Source organism: Thalassophryne amazonica, chromosome 5, assembly GCF_902500255.1.
Source record: "Thalassophryne amazonica chromosome 5, fThaAma1.1, whole genome shotgun sequence".
NCBI classification, from domain to species: Eukaryota; Metazoa; Chordata; class Actinopteri; order Batrachoidiformes; family Batrachoididae; genus Thalassophryne; species Thalassophryne amazonica.
The window spans coordinates 12286445-12303851 of NC_047107.1; the positions used below are offsets into that span (position 1 = coordinate 12286445).

Sequence of the window (17407 nt, forward strand, 5' to 3'; positions counted from 1 at the left end):
TTGAGTTAGTTTAATTCATGGAAATGAGTGACTGTAACTTTTTCAAAGTTTGAGTTACATTAACTTAATTATTGTATTAAAATGGAGTGTTAAGGTTAACAGTGGCATCATACCTAGCAACAGAGTCAACCCTGCCTCCTCCCAAAGATAAAAGTTTCTGTCTCCTCTTTGCTAGACTTGCTCTCAGACACTTCCTGGATCACTCTTAGGCTAAGATTCCTTGCCGGGAATCTTTAGGCTAAGTTGGGAGCACTCTGAGAGGACTCAGAGAAGCTTTGTGAATACAGACCCTGGCTTTTAATGACTTCTTGGACTCCGCCATCAAAAATAAATCTGTACATGGTGAAAATGCTGAACTTGCTGAGACATTTACTTATCTCGGCAGTGACAGTCATGACTCTGGGTACTCAGTCTTTGAGACATAGAGACACTTTTGAAGAGTTTATGGAGTCATGCGGTTGTGGACAGAGGTGTTTGGAGATGCCAGTGTCTGTGCAGTAGTATGAAGGTCCAAGTCTTTAGGGTCCTGGTGTTATCTGTCTTGCTGTATGGTTGTGAGATGTGGACGGTAACCATTGACTGGATTTGACTGGGCTACATTCTTTGGAGGATCTTGGGTACCCCTGGAATGACTCTGTCTCAAGCGAGTGGCTATGTAGGGAGACTGGGATGAGGAGTATCACTTGCATTGTGAGGAAGCGTCCAGGACCCAAGGTGGTTCTGTGTTGTCGTACATGTGGTGAAGTGTGGTACCAGTGTGTGCTCAAAAACTTGACTTGATGGAAATAAGTTAATTAATAAGTAAAAACAAGTAAATTTTCGCAAAAAGGAAACTAGCTGCTTTTGCAATAGCTCAAGAGGCACAAATAATAAAAAATAATTCATTTTCTTCTGCCAATTTGGGTCCAAGTCATGGTGGCAACAGAGTAAGCAGCTTAGCCCACTCTTTCCTGTCCTCAGCTGGGCCCTCTATCTCCTCCTAAAAAAGCTTCAAATGTAGAGATGCTGCCTCATTTGAAACTGCTTATAAATCACACAAAGACATTTTAAGTCAGGCCATTCCACGTTTAATTAACCTGTCTTTTAAACACTGACCCTTCCCTGATAATTGGAAAGTGCGTTACTTTCACGTGTTTTTTATCAGTCTGGGGTTTGCCATGAAGTCGGTAGCCATAGGTCAGGAAGTATGCTGTCAGTGCTTTCAAAGGAGAAAGGAGAAAATTGACATTGAACAACTAGCAACATTCCGGAACAGAAATAATATTAGTATGCACAGAAAGCAAGTTCGCTTGTGAGCAAATCATTCCAGTCAAACTGCTGCTTTGCACTACATAGAGCAAATTTTGTCAAGGACAGAGAAAGGAGGAGGAGTTGATGCAGTATTTTTAGATTTACGTAAACAGTCAATGATTTCTTGCTTTCAGAATGTTCTAAATTTAACTTTTCGTTAAAAGCACAAGCATGGATGGCTTCATACTTCAAACAGAACAGTGTGTTAAACTTAATGGTTTACTATCCAGTTTCATTTAACGGTTGAGTAGATCTTTGTGATTTGATTGGTGTTTTGTATGTCATGTGACATGGATTATTCATACCATTTGCCAGTGTGTTTCATTTACTGTAGTATACAAATAATGATTGTTTATGAGTTCAATGGTATGAATATTTCACGAGGCGAAAGCTGGAACATACCATTCAATGAGGCGAAGTCAGTGCACGGCCTCATGGACTACATCGTCAGAATTGTTTTTGAATGATCTGACTGTTTTTGCAAGTTGACTGAGAACAATTCATTCACTAGATTAAAACACTGTACACATTACCCAGGGCCATCACTATCACAAATGGAATCACTTCAAGTTTGACATCAGGGGAACAGACAAAGATGCCCACTCTCGCCTTCCGTATTTGCATTTTCATTGAACCCCTCACAGCAGCAATACGTCATAACAGTAAAAATCCAAGGAATTCAGGTTGCAGACACACAGCACAAAATCAGTCTGTATGCAGATGACTTATTTCTCTATTTACAGAGTTCATATGCATTATTCCAGGAAACTTTCAATACCATTAATAAATTTTTTGTAATCTCTCATTACACTATAAACTAAAAAAAAAAAAAAAAAAAAAAAAAATCAATCATATTACCTCTTTCAGAGGATACTTCTCCCCTACGAATAAATGGTTCAAAACACTCAATTCTTTTTTTCTTTTTTTCTTTTTTCTTTTCTATTTATATAGCACCAAATCACAACAAACAGTTGCCCCAAGGCGCCTTATATTGTAAGGCAAGGCCATACAATAATTACGGAAAAACCCCAACGGTCAAAACGACCCCCTGTGAGCAGCACTTGGCAACAGTGGGAAGGATTCATGAACAACACATTTTTACTGGAAAATCCAACAACCAAGAATTTCACTTTTAACACTACAACATAAAAAAAATTAATAAATAAATAAATAAATCACATGGCAGGCTTAGGCACCAAATTTCCATAATTACTTCCTTGTAAATACATTACAGTATTTAGTTAAATGGATTGAAAAAATAACCACAGTTACCCATGGCTAGAATTACATCAAAATCATTGTGAAAACATCTCAAGTGCAGACCTCCCATTTCTCCCACAGTCTATCTAACATTTGTAAACGTATCACTATCTCCAACACTCTGACAGCCTGGTGGAAAACTATACTGAAATACTACTTATTATTTATCTTAAATGGTCTGGCCCCTTCTCCACTATGTGACTCAATGAGTAAGTTCTGTAAGAACCTTGTCTATTTGAGTTTGTACCATACTATGAAATGCATTTGGTACCCCGTTTTCTGTCAAATCAGCAAGTCAACAGAACAACCTGCCTGACAACCGCAACAGATGCAGCTCCCTTGGATCTATTTTTTTTTTTCCTTCTAATGTTCAGCAGTCTGTAAAAATGATTTAGTCATGCAGTTCTTTTTTTTTGGTCTCAGTTTGAGCATGATCATGGTGGAGTGGTGCTGTGACGACACAATGTTTCAGGCTCACCTTTGCTGCTCCTGCACATGAAGGCCAAAGGTTCTGAGCAGTCTGCCAGACCGAACACTGGATGCTGCTGATCTGACCAGCCCTGCAGCGTCCTGCAACCCTGCATCGCCATCTGCTGGTGGACTGCTGCACATACATTATTACGAGGTGACACACAAGAAAAGCAAACATTCATTGACATACCTCAGCAGCAGTTTTAATCCAAAATGACTCACAACTACATTAATTCAGAGTAAATACTGCAAGTAAACAGGACAATCCAAACCTATGTTCACAGCTCTGTCACAAAAACACTGAGGAGCTCCTGTCATAAAGCATAAAAAACCTACAATGATAAATGGACCACATTTATATAATACAGTATGTTTCTCCTGATACAGACACCCATTGAGCTTTGCAATGATCTGTGTCTCACACACACACACACACACACACACACACACACACACACACACACACACACACACACACACACACACACACACACACACACACACACACACACACACACACTCTGATATTAGTGTGCTGCCATGCAAGGCACACAACCTTTCATCATAGTGTAGCAGAAAAGTGAATATTTACAGAGGAATCCTTCAAACTGTGATGCAAGCACCAAATCTGGCACATAGTCCAGTCCATAGTCCATAGTACGATAGAATTGTGCACTTTTTTACAAAAGTGCCAAATTTTGTCCAGGGACTCTTTAGGTTATATTAAGTCATGTCAAAGCGGGAGACATTTGATTTTAGCCCTGTATCCTGCTTTTTTTAAAGGGTGTTTGCATGGTTATAATACAGTGTATATTTTGCTATTCATATGACAATATGATCATATGGTTATTATGTAGGGGGCCAGTGATCAAGATTGGACCTTGTTAAGCTGTAGAGAATGGCTACTGCAACTAGTGCAAAGCTATACTGAGCTTATGTGATCATGTATCGTCCGTCGTGCGGCGTCATACGTCGTCGTACATCGTTATACATTAGCAGGGTGGTATGTTTCAAAATGGAAAGAGGTTAAATTGTAACATTAATTTACCATTATTTTTTAAGAGTGTAAACTATGTTTAAGTGCATTTGTAGCATACTTTATTTTTCTATGCATGAAAACAGCTTTCAGTCACTTTAAGTAAATTAAATATAGAGTCATGATTTTATGTTATGGAAGATATAGCATAAGGTAAACTGAGTGTTTTAAATTGTAAACTAAATGGTTATGGCCATAAAAACAAAACTGATTTCTTGTAATTAATAAAAAAGCATTTCTTTCCATTCAAACACTGTTGTTATTTTAGAGTGTAAATATGTTGGAGTGCATGAGTAGCATCTTTCCTTTGCCCTATGCTCGCAAACAGCTATATTGCATAGGTAGATTGATATTCCCAATGAGTTATACAATATTTAGTCACTTTCCCTAGATTAAAGCTTTTTCTAAGAGTGGAAGCACACTGAAGTACATTCGAAGCATCCCTACTTAGCCTTAATACATTTTTCATAACCTTCAAGTTTATATTATGAACTTAAATAGACATTTGGATAAGAGTTTGTCATGAATTTTATGCTGTAGAAGGCTGAAAATGGTTATTCTCTTAAACCCAAGTTTTTAGACTGTAGACGTTTATGGATTCAATGTCTCCCGATCTTATATACTTCAGGACACTATAAGGTACCTCTGATAAAGTTTTGGCATTTTTGTAAAAAAGTGCATGATTCCCCTAAAATTTGTCCCTTAGCTGCCGGACTACAAATACTCCTTAGACATTACCCTTTTGAAAAAGGAGAGTGTCCAGGTAGGGGTCAGTTCAATAATTACACAGGGATGGATATCTAAAAATGCTGTAATCACACTGAATGGTTTTCCATATTATTTGTCTGATCATAAAGATTTCAAAAAGGTATAGTTTGGACCATCTATGACTGAATGGAATCTTTTTGAATCCCCTTTGGACACCCTGCCTTTTCAAAAGGATAATGTCTAAGGCTGGTGTGCCCAACCGGTTGATGGCAATCGACTGGGGCTGAGTTCTAGTCGATCGCATGAAAGAATAAAAAATCCGGACATAACACACTGCCATCAGTTGGACAGGGTAGTCTTCTAACTAACAAACATTTTTGGGCCACCTTTCCTCTGTTGTGAGAAATAAATACAAATACACTGACATCCACAAAATTTACTTTTGATAGGAAAAAACCTGACTTCACTTGTCACTTAGTTTTACCCTTAATGTATCCAAAAACAAAACACTAATTTATAAGGGGGATGTCTTTATTCATAAAAATATGGCATAACTGCTGCAAGTAGTTTTGCAGATATAGCTACTGATTCACTATGCCCCATGATTCACCATGCCCTGGTTTCTGCTATTCATTTTGTAAATTGTTTTGTAAATTGTGTTGGTAGCATGGCCCAAACAGTGGGTCACCCCTTTGAGTCTGCTTGAGGTTTCTTCCTGAAATCATCAGAGGGAGTTTTTCTTTACCACTGTCACCTGTCTGTTTGTTCTGGGGGTTGTTAAGGTTAGACCTTACTCGTGTGAAGCACCATGAGGCAACTTTGATGTGATTTGGTGTGACATAAATGAAATGAATTGAATAAAAATAAAAAAAATAGACCTTTTCACACCCCTCCAGTGACGTTCCTTTCAAAAAGCAATTAGCAAGAAATCTTGCAACTTTTCCTGGTGTTATTAGAGATGTTTGGCGACTCTGATGTGAAAGCATATATTTCTCCTCAATGAGCAGCAGGTGTTGCTGTCCCAAAGCTCACTGGAGACCAACCGCCTCCTCCAGTCGCAAAGAAAAAGGAGCCAGACAGCCAGCAGTGAGTTAAAAGAAACAAACAAAAGGAAACAAAAAATATCCAAGTAACTCTGCTACAGTGTCTCTTTTGTGGGTCACTGTTGTTGGTTCAAAGTCCAATAATCAATAGAAGAAAGTTCTTTTGTATTTCTAAACATATGTAGAGTGTTTTTTTACTGACTTCCTCCCTCCAACAATGTTATTCCTCTCTCCTACAGCTTCAGGAACAATTGCACATACAAATACAGATTCTTTGTCATTGTAACAAATACAGCGGAAGTTAAGGTGCAAGCCTTTCAGTGAAAACATAAACCTGAGTAAACCACACGCCAAATTGAAAGGTCTGGAGAAGAAAAGAACAATAAACATAAAATTTAATCGAATGAACGAGATATGTCGCAAATTAATGGAAAAAAGCCAATGATGTAGATTAGGTGATAATTTGTTCTTACGGCCAGTCCTAGGCCTTCTTGTGCTTACTTCAATAATGCATTATTATTGTTAAAACTTTATCTTTGTGCCAAAATATTTGGTACACAATATATTGTGGCGACGCAATGGCTTTCGATATGGCTTGGTAGATCTCGATACGCTTTCAACTTGTAAATTATGTTGGTGAAAAAAGGTTGGCCAAAAATGTGTATTTCTGCCAAATTTGATGCTTACATCACCATTTGAAGGATTTTTTTTTTTTTTTTTTCAGTTATCCGCTGCATTATCAGGACCAACTTGGTGATTAAGGATGTTGTTCTGGGAATCTTAATGATTTTCTTGATGGGAATCAAATCAGACCACCATATTTCTGCATGTATTTGGACATTGGTCATTTTTATTTTTGCTGTTTATCACAGACGATCAAAATTAGTTCCAAACATTTAATCTGCTGATTTATCAATGAAATAATGAACACAATCTGGACATGAACCAACAATTGAAACAATAAGCAATAATAAACCAGCACTTCAATTTAGGACCTTTAAAATGTGAGCTCACATTCAAGACCCCCCTCTAAGTGCCCACACCCCCCCAACAGCCATTTTTTAAAATTATTTTATTATTAATATTTTAGAAGTGCCCCTGAAATTGCAATTGAAATTGACATTAAAAAGGCTGCAGGCTACAATATTACTCTAAAACAAAGCATCAATGAATTGCAAATTTGTATAAACATGCCCTTACATGCTAAATGTCTGTCATTAGATGCTTTATTAATATGTCTTTCAGGGAGGAACAATTACCTCTTTTATTAAGGTGCATATTTGTCTCAACATTTAGCTAAATATTTAATTTAATGTTTGTAAAATATTAGGTTAAATGTGTAAATACTTAACATTAACTAATCTGCTAAAGTTTTAGATATGACAGAAATTTGATAATGTAGTGTTTTGGCTTTTTTTTTTTTTTCTCCCTAATTGTTGGTCATCTGTAGATCAAAAGAAAATCTAAATGTTACTGGTGTTCCCATGCCAATGAAATCAAATGTGATTCTTTTTCTCCATTAAACAAACCCGTTAATTATGAAAATATCATTTTAAATGTCATCAGAACCATCATCATCATTATTATTATTACTATGTCAGTGTACATGCCAACAAAAAGAGTTGCAAGCTGCTGGAAAATGTTTGGTAAAAACACACACTTGCAGGCACACAAAAAAGGGTCCGAGGCAGTCACTTCAGCTAGTAATGTGAACACAGCATACGTTTTAAGCCTTCTTTACAAATAGGCAGGCTCTCCTTTCTGCAAACTTTTTTCCATGAGTGGGCAGTTTTTCCGCTCCGGTGACATTCAAACCCGTTCTTATACAGTGTCTTTCTGCGTTCAAAGGCTGCCTGCCTTGTTTGCTGGATGATCCGCAGACCGCACAGGAACAGAGCAATCAACATCAAAACAACATTTGGAACAGTCTGATTGCACTCGAGAGACATTTGCCATGGTCAAGCACGTCAAATTCTGCCAGCATGTCCCAGACAGCACCATCAGTGTATCCGGTTTGGGGTGTGCAAAGGAATTATTGAATTGTGTAATGTCTATGACAAGCATCCATTTTGTGATGTAGACGTGAACATTTGTGAACAATCATACTGATGTCAGAGTCGCAGGGTAAGGTGCACGCCTGTACAGGGTGTTACATCCATAATAATCATATTCATAATCATCACAGATACATTCAGTCCCGGTCAGGGGTTAGATAGCATATCTGTCATATTATGTTTATCATAGTTGTAAGATCACATGCAGATGCACTGCCCTGCGCTACAGCGACTCAATGTGTTTCAGTGGCCCTGCGCGGCGCAGCACAGTGCATTTTAATGGGGTGCAACAGCTCTAATACGCATCATATGACAGATACATTGCCAGTGCATTTTATGAGTTAGAAGATGTATCTGTAATATAATGTTATCATGGCTGTAACACCCGTTAAGATGTGCTGCACTGCAAGACAGTGTGTCACAGAACCATGGGGCAGCATGCACCTGTCACAGCTGTAATACGCATCATATGACAGCTACATTGTCAGTCCATCTCATGAGTAAGAAGATGTATCTGTAATATTATGTAATCATGGCTGTAAAACCTATATAGATGGACTGTGAGTCAATGTGTCACAGATCCACGGGGCAGCGCGCGCATCTGAATGGCTTGTCACAGCTGTAATACACATCATATGACAGTTACAACATCTAAGTCATATGAAGGAGTGACATTGCAACTATTTTACCAAGCCATTACAGTATGAATAGAATAAATAATCACTTTTGGAAAGGCTCCAGATGCGTCTCACACCACTTGGTGCACAGCCAGGCTGCAGCCTGTGAGAAAGTCCAGATGATCCTGGGAGCAACGCCAGATGGAGACAACAGCCAAGTACTGAGGGTGAAGGCGCCATCCACTACAACTTAAATATTCCATATGACATGGCGTCCAGTGGCAGCCGGACAGTGATACGTCCCGCTGTGCATCAGAGAATGTAACAACCATTTGCAAGCTTCAGAGGGTCCATTATGTGTAGCATAAGTTGATTGCCAGGAAACACACTTGAACTATGGTGTGATCACTTCATGGAGCTAAGATCCTGGAGAGAGGAAGGGTGTGAGGGGGAGGGAGGGGGCAGGCAGCTGCTGTGTAATGCTTTAATATCCACACCTGCCTTGGTATGTTTCAGTTTTACGTATGGTATCCAATACATCCAATCATGTAATCCAGGTTCTCCTGCATATGGAATTTCTGTGATGCATCGCGGGCTGTTCGCTATAACTGCCGCAATGGTAATAACGAGTGTGCACATCAGTGATCTGATGGCTATCATGATTTGATCTCACACGTATACATGCACTACACCGATGCAATCGTTAATGGACCCTGGGTTACATGTCATCAGTTCATAGGTTGGATATCATTTGAAATACAGCAGAGGGAGACAGCAGGTCTTCAAAAGATCCCGGACCATAGTGCTCACACAGTCATGCCCCTCCCCTTTCTTGACTTTCACCCACACCTTGGGTGGCACTCAAAACTCACCCGTACAGCAGTTGATGTACATTCTTCTTATTCTTTCTGCAATCTGACAGCAGTCAAACTATTAGTACTGTGTTCAAACTACATTTGGACTACATTCATGGGCATGCACATGGACTGTGCACGACTCATTTGAGGCGGGTCGGACCACATTCTACTGTGAGGAAAATAAGTATTTGAACACCCTGTGGTTTTGCAAGTTCTTCCACTTAGAAATCATGGAGGGGTCTGAAATTTTCATCTTAGGTGCATGTCCACTGTGAGACACATAATCTAAAAAAAAAAAAAAATCCAGAAATCACAATGTATGATTTTTGAATAACTTATTTGTATGTTACTGCTGCAAATAAGTATTTGAACACCTGTGAAAATCAATGTTAATATTTGGTACAGTAGCCTTTGTTTGCAATTACAGAGGTCAAATGTTTCCTGTAGTTTTTCACCAGGTTTGCACACACTGCAGCAGGGATTTTGGTCCACTCCTCCATACAGATCTTCTCTAGATCTTTCAGGTTTGGAGTTTCAGCTCCCTCCAAAGATTTTCTATTGAGTTCAGGTCTGGAGACTGGCCAGGCCACTCCAGGACCTTGAAATGCTTCTTACAGAGCCCCTCCTTAGTTGCCCTGGCTGTGTGTTTGGGGTCATTGGCAAACTGGAAGACCCAACCATGACCATCTTCAATGCTCTTAATGAGGGAAGGAGGTTGTTTGCCAAAATCTCGCAATACATGACCCCATCCATCCTCCCTTCAATACGGTGCAGTTGTCGTCTCCCCTTTGCAGAAGAGCACCCCAGAGTATGATGTTTCCACCCCCATGCTTCACGGTCGGGATGGTTTTCTTGGGGTTGTTCTCATCCTCTAAACATGGTAAGTGGAGTTGATTCCAAAAAGCTCCAGTCTGGTCTCATCTGACCACATGACCTTCTCCCATGCCTCCTCTGGATTATCCAGATGGTCACTGGTGAACTTCAAACGGGCCTGGACATGTGCTTGAGCAGGGGGACCTTGCTGCCCTGCAGGATTTTAAACCATGACAGCATCATGTGTTACTAATGTAATCTTTGTGACTGTGGTCCCAGCTCTCTTCAGGTCATTGACCAGGTCCTTCTGTGTAGTTCTGAGCTTTCTCAAAAATCATCCTTACCCCACAAAGTGAGATATTGCATGGAATCCCAGACCGAGGGAGACTGACAGTCATCTTGTGTTTCTTCCACTTTCTAATGAATCATTATAACAGTTGTTGTCTTCTACCAAGCTGCTTGCCTGTTGTCCTGTAGTCCATCCCAGCCTTGTGCAGGTCTGCAGTTTTGTCCCTGGTGTCCTTAGACAGCTCTTCGGTCTTGGCTATGGTGGACAGGTTGGAGTGTGATTGATTGAGTGTGTGAACAGGTGTCTTTTATACAGGTAACAAGTTCAAACAGGTCCAATTAATACAGGTAAAGAGTGTAGAATAAGATGAAATGCAGGTTTATGGTGATACTCTCTTGAAAACATGTTCACATTGATTTCCTGGTGGTCCAGGAGAGATCCTCTGTTATGTGCACACCCAGGAACTTTAGGCATTATAGCAACAAAGCTAAGTAAACACATGAGTGAACGCATGATCATAGCTCAGAAGGGCATTGGAAACAATTCCATAGGGTCAAAGCATCAGCTACTGTTTGAAGGATCAGTACACCCGGACTTGCCGACTAATCTGACCACACCCTGGATGGCCTACAGGAAAGCCTATGACTCAATGCTTCACACATGTACACTGCTTGCTTGGCCTTATACAAGGTCAACAGTGCACTGATAACCTTCATCAGGAAGTCAATGAGACTGTGGAAGACATCACTGGAGGCCAACTCCAAGGCAATTGCACAAGTCACCATCAAGTGCCATGGTGATGTACTGTCCCCGCTCCTGTTCTGCATATGCCTCAACCCACTCAGCCAACTCATCACAAAGAATGCCTATGGATAGTGCTTCAGGAGTGGAGTAACCACCAGCCACATCCTCTACATGGATGGCATCAAGCTTCATACCAACAGTAAGGGAGACATTGACTCACTGATCCACCTCACCAGGATCTACAGCAAGGATATCGAGATGTAATTTGGATTGGACAAGTGTGGCCGGATGGTGTCAAAGAGAGGGACGGTGATCAGGACTTAGTGGGTGGAGTTGCCAGAAGGCAGGATGGCAGGCATACAGGACAGCTACAAGTACCTGGGAATCCCACAAGCCAATGGGAACCATGTTGAAGATGCAAGAACGTAAGCTACAACCAGATACCTCCAGAAGGTAAGATATGTAACAAGCCAGCTCAATGGTAGGAATAAGATCAGATATCCACCATTTGAAGACTCTCACTCCTCATGGACTCAACACTGATGTTGTGAAAGTGTAGTGACACGGACCCACAACAGGGGGCGCAAATGAACGGTCAATAGATGAGCCAAAAAGTAACAATTTAATGTTGTGAAGGTGCACAACGAATATACAAACAATCTCAGTATCTGATAACAGCCAATCCACAAAGGTGACGTGTGGGCAGGCTCGAGGATAGAAGACGTCTGTCCTGAGAAGAGCCGGAACCACATGATTTCCGCCGCCACCGAACCTGGTGAATACTGGAGCCGCCAAGTCCCGAATTCCCAGGTGATCACCGTCCCCGACTGTCGGATCTGGTACTGCTGGCGAAGAGCAAAGACAGTCAAGTGTGGGTGTGTGTACACCCCGTAACAACAACGGTGGGAATGCCACCTCCACCTCTAACACACACTCGTGCAGCGTCTGTGTAACCACTTATCTGACGTAGGACGAAACAGTCGCGACCCACGCCGGTCCTCTGGTTGACAGCTGCAACACAATAGCACTTGGAATCAATCAATATAGGCAGAGAATGTTACCTCCATAGAAGTACGATATCTCGGCAACGAGGTGGAGATGACGTCTGGTCTTTATGGAGTGAGATGATGTAGAGTAGATGGGTGACAGCTGTCAGGAGATAATGAGTGACAGCTGTCACCCCCGGCTGTGTCCGTGGCGGCAGCGCCCTCTCGTGCCTAAAGCCCGCACTTCAGGCAGGGCGCCCTCTGGTGGTGGGCCAGCAGTACCTCCTCTTCTGGCGGCCCACACAACAACTGACTTCAATTTAAGATGAACATTTAATAATATTGTCTTCTGATTTTTAGAATGGGCTGAAATCACTGGGTGTCATCACTCTTGGGACCTCCCACTCGTTGGAGGGGGTTTTGAGCACCTGGGTTGACAAACAATTTTGAACACTTGGTCCAACTGAAGCTGCAATCTGACGAAGGCCTTTGGCCGAAACGTTATTATGAAATAAAACAGCGGCAGGACATCAATATTTTCAGTGTGCTATGCTTTTTCTTTATATTTGAGGAATAAGATCAGAACCATATATACATAGTATGTCCTACCTATCAGATACCCAGCTGGGATAATGAATTGGCCACAGGTGGAGATAGATGCCACAGATGTCAAGACATGAAAACGTCTCACAATGCACGGAGGTTTCCACCCAAAATCCAGCATCTTGAGGCTCTATGAGCAATGGAAGGAGGGAGAGAGAGGATTAGACAGTGTCAGAGCCACAATCCAGGATGAGATGAGGAGCATTCATGAATACATCAGAAAGATGAGTTGCTACAAGAATGCCTCAGAGAGCTGAAGGCAGATGGTGATAAAGAGTAGGAAGAGAAAACATCATGGAAGACCAAGCCCCTCCATGCGATGTAACATCAACATATGTGGAAGTGGCTAACATCAAGGAGACCTATCAGTGGTTAGAAAGACCAGCCTAAAGTACAGCACAGAGGCTGTGATCATGGCAGCACAAGAACAAGCCTTAAGTACCGCACATCCATAAAGGCAGGAGTCTACAACAGCTGACACAACCCAAGTTGTAGACTGTGCAAATGTGCCCCAAAGACAGTCCAACACATAACAGCATGATACAAGATGCGAACTGAGACAGTGTACACTGAGAGGGACATCCACATATCTGGAATCATGTACAGCAACAACTGTGCCGCAAAGAGATTCAAAGTCCCGATGGTAGACGCCACCAAAGGTGGTTGAGAATGACAGGGCTAAGGTCCTGTGGGACTTTAAATTCCAGACAAACAAACAGCTGAAGAGATACACCAGAGAAGCAGAGGCCAAGAAAATAAATTACCTGTTCTCTAATTTGTATGAGGATTTTCTTTCACCAAATCATCAAATCTTGCATCTCAGATGTACCTTCTGGCAAATTGTAGCTGAACTTTCAGATCTTTTTTTTTTTTTTGTAAAGAAAATCCTCCTCTATACCATTGCATCATGAAGCTGTATAACTGGGGATACAAAATGCAATACATGCACCATGCACAATTTCTCCAATCACAGCCACAGAATCCTGTAACTTCTTCTGGGTTGCTGGGTGTCTTGGTGGCTTTCCTCACTCTTCTCCTTCTTGCACAGTCTGTCAGTTTTTGAGAACTGTCTTCTCCACACAGATTTACCATAGAGTGCTGTACTGTTTGTATTTCTTCATAACTGATATAAATAAAGTCCAAAACATATTCAGTGACTTGGAAAAGTTCATGTATCCATCCCCTGACTTTTCAAAAGAAAACAGTAAAACTGATTATTTACAAACATTATACCAAAGGGGCCCAATGCTTATGCAACCCTTCATCTTGGCGTTTATATTTTTAATTAATTTACATCAATTTGATTAATTTACATCAAGATTTAGTTTGAGTTTGAGTTTAAGGAAGATAATTTTAGAAATTTTTATACTGAGAAGCCCGATTTAGTTTTTTTGTATTTGAAATGGCATAAATACATTAAAATCTGTGAAATACCAAGGGGCTGAATACTTTTACAAGGCACTGTACACATTCCAAGTTTATGTAATCCACAACTTGAAAATATACAAATAACTTTAAACTTTAATTTTAATTTAAATCTCATCACAGATCAATATACAGGTACACTGCTTGTAGTTAATTAATGTAGCCTTGATTCCAGTCCCACTGTATATTCTATCATTATCAATTCCCTTTGGAATTCATCCAAGTCTTTGGAATCCATATATATATATTCTGCTTTTTGTACCCACATTGCGAATCTTTACATTATGTTTTTCCACCTGGGATTTATGGCTTCTTTTGTCTTGACAGTCTGACACAAAGCACACAATGAGCAGTCAGTAAAGGGCTCCGTTGCGCCCTGTTGGAAGGCTCCTTCACCAGGTTCATGCCGGTTTGGGATATTATGCTTAGTCTACCTTAGTATCAGTGAAGTCGGACAGAAACGGCTGGACACAAGTGCAGGGCTCGACACGGTAGCTCTGGTTTAAAAAGGCATTTACTGATTTACTCAGTGGGGTCCGGTACGCAGTGAGGCAGTCCAAAACGAGATCAGAATCATCAGGCAAAGGCGTGGTCGGTACAAACAGACAGGTGGTCAAAAACACTACGTGGCAGCAGGACTTGGAAAAACACACAACTCAGAGTTAGAAGCGAAGGCACAAGGCGCAATGATCAGGTGAATCACAAGTGCAACCAGAGGGGCTTAAATACACCTTGGTGATGAGCAATAGATAGGAAACACATGTGTGGAAGGATCCAGAAATGGGTGTGGCCCAGACTGTGTTACGCCCACCACCAAGCACCAAGAGACAGGGACAGACAAGGTCCAGGCAGGAAACATCCAGCCAGGGAAGACACACGGATAACACAAAATCCAAAATAATACTTAAATCCACCACCAGCACTGTTTACTGTGCGGGTGGGAGCTGTTGACTCAGAGGCAGACTCATCCATTACCCGGGCCGAAGTCACCGAGGTGGTTAAATAGCTCCTCGGTGGCAAGGCTCCTGGGGTGGATGAAATCCATCCTGAATACCTTAAGTCTCTGGATGTTGTGGGACTGTCTTGGCTGACACGCCTCTGCAACATCGCGTGGCAATCAGGGACAGTGCCTCTGGATTGGCAGACCGGGGTGGTGGTCCCTCTGTTTAAGAAGGGGGACCAAAGGGTGTGTTCCAACTATAGGGGGATCACACTCCTCAGCCTCCCCGGTAAGGTCTATTCCAGAGTACTGGAGCGGAGAATTCGACCGATGGTCGAAACCTCGGATTCAGGTGGAGCAGTGTGGTTTTCGTCCTGGTCACGGCACACTGGACCAGCTTTACATGCTCCATCGGGTGCTCAAGGGTTCATGGGAGTTCGCCCAACCGGTCCACATGTGTTTTGTGGATCTGGAGAAGGCGTTCGACCGTGTCCCTCGTGGCACCCTGTGGGGAGTGCTCCGGGAGTACGGGGTCCGGGGTCCTTTGCTAAGGGCTATCCAGTCCCTGTACGACCGCAGCAGGAGCTTGGTTCACATTGCCGGTAGTAAGTCAAACCTGTTTCCAGTGCACATTGGCCTCCGCCAGGGCTGCCCTTTGTCACCGGTTCTGTTCATTATTTTTATGGACAGAATTTCTAGGCGCAGCCAGGGTGTAGAGAGGGTCTGGTTTGGGAACCACAGAATCTCGTCTCTGCTGTTTGCGGATGATGTGATTCTGTTGGCTTCGTCAAATCAGGACCTTCAGCATGCACTGGGGCGGTTTGCAGCCAAGTGTGAAGCATCCGGGATGAAGATCAGCACCTCCACATCCGAGACCATGGTTCTCAACCAGAAAAAGGTGCTTTGCCCTCTTCAGGTCGGTGGAGTGTCCTTGCCTTAAGTGGAGGAGTTTAAGTATCTCGGGGTCTTGTTCATGAGTGAGGGACGGATGGAGCGTGAGATCGATAGACGGATCAGTGCAGCATCTGCAGTGATGTGGTCGCTGTATCAGACCATTGTGGTGAAGAGAGAGCTGAGTAGGGGGGCAAAGCTCTCGATTTACCGATCGATCTACATTCCGATCCTCACCTATGGTCATGAGATTTAGCTCATGACCGAAAGAACGCGATCGCGAGTACAAGCGGCCGAGATGAGTTTCCTCCGCAGGGTGGCTGCGCGCTCGGTCACTCGGCAGGAGCTTGGAGTCGAGCCGCTGCTCCTCCACATCGAAAGGAGTCAGTTGAGGTGGCTCGGGCATCTTTTCCGGATGCCCCCTGGACACCTTGCTGGAGAGCTGTTCCAGGCACGTCCCATTGGGAGGAGGCCCCGGGGAAGACCCAGGACATGCTGGAGGGACTACATGTCTCGGCTGGCTTAGGAACGCCTTGGGGTTCCCCCGGAGGAGCTGGGGGAGGTGTGTGTGGATCGGGAGGCCTGGGCGGCTTTGCTTGAGCTGCTGCCCCCGCGACCCAACTCCGGATAAAGCGGAAGAAAATGGATGGATGGATAGATGGAATACTTAAATCAAAACATGGCTGATGACAAGAGCAAACACAGAACATAAAAGGACCCCCCTCCTAACGGCTGGCACCTGACGGCCCAGGGGAACCAGGATGCTGAGCATGGAAGTCCTTGATCAAGTCTGGTTCCAGGAGGAAACAGGAGGGAACCCATGAGCGCTTGTCTAGCCCGCACCCCTCACAGTCCACCAGGTACTGCACCCCCATGCCGCCGAGACCCCAAGAAGCACCACACCAAAAAAAGGTCGGTCCGCCGTCCATGAACCGGGCGGTCGGTGGGGGAACGGCCAGAGGACACAAGGGAATGGTGTGGACAGGCTTCACCTGGCTGATGTGGAAGGTGGGGTGAATCCTCAATGACCTGGGCAACTGAAGGTGGACAGAAACAGGATTTATGACTTTCATGATGAGGAACGGCCCAACAAATCTGTGAGAGAGTTTCCTCGCCTGGCCACAGATGGGCAGATGGCATGTAGAGAGTCAGACCCGTTGTCCAGGGGAATAATCAGGTGCTTGCAACCTCTTCCTGTCTGCTGCAACATTGTAAGCAGCTGATGCACGCATTAAGGCCCGAGGGGCCCGCTCCCATGTCCGTCGACAGTGGAGGATGAGGGACAAGGCCGAAGGCACATGGGAGGTTAAGGCTGCAGAAGGAAACAGAGGTGGTTGAAAACCATGGGACATGTGGAACAGAGAGTACCCAGTGGATGCA

The 17407-nt window shown here is 42.9% G+C and overlaps 1 protein-coding gene across 1 annotated transcript in view; it reads right to left on the bottom strand.

Moving 5' to 3' along the window:
• Positions 1-17407, bottom strand: part of adgrd2 (adhesion G protein-coupled receptor D2) — a 415295-nt gene that overhangs the window by 336944 nt on the left and 60944 nt on the right. The window contains exon 5 of the mRNA XM_034169723.1: positions 3029-3154. Within this exon, the coding sequence (XP_034025614.1) occupies positions 3029-3154 (126 nt within the window). The remainder of the gene's footprint in view (positions 1-3028; positions 3155-17407) is intronic.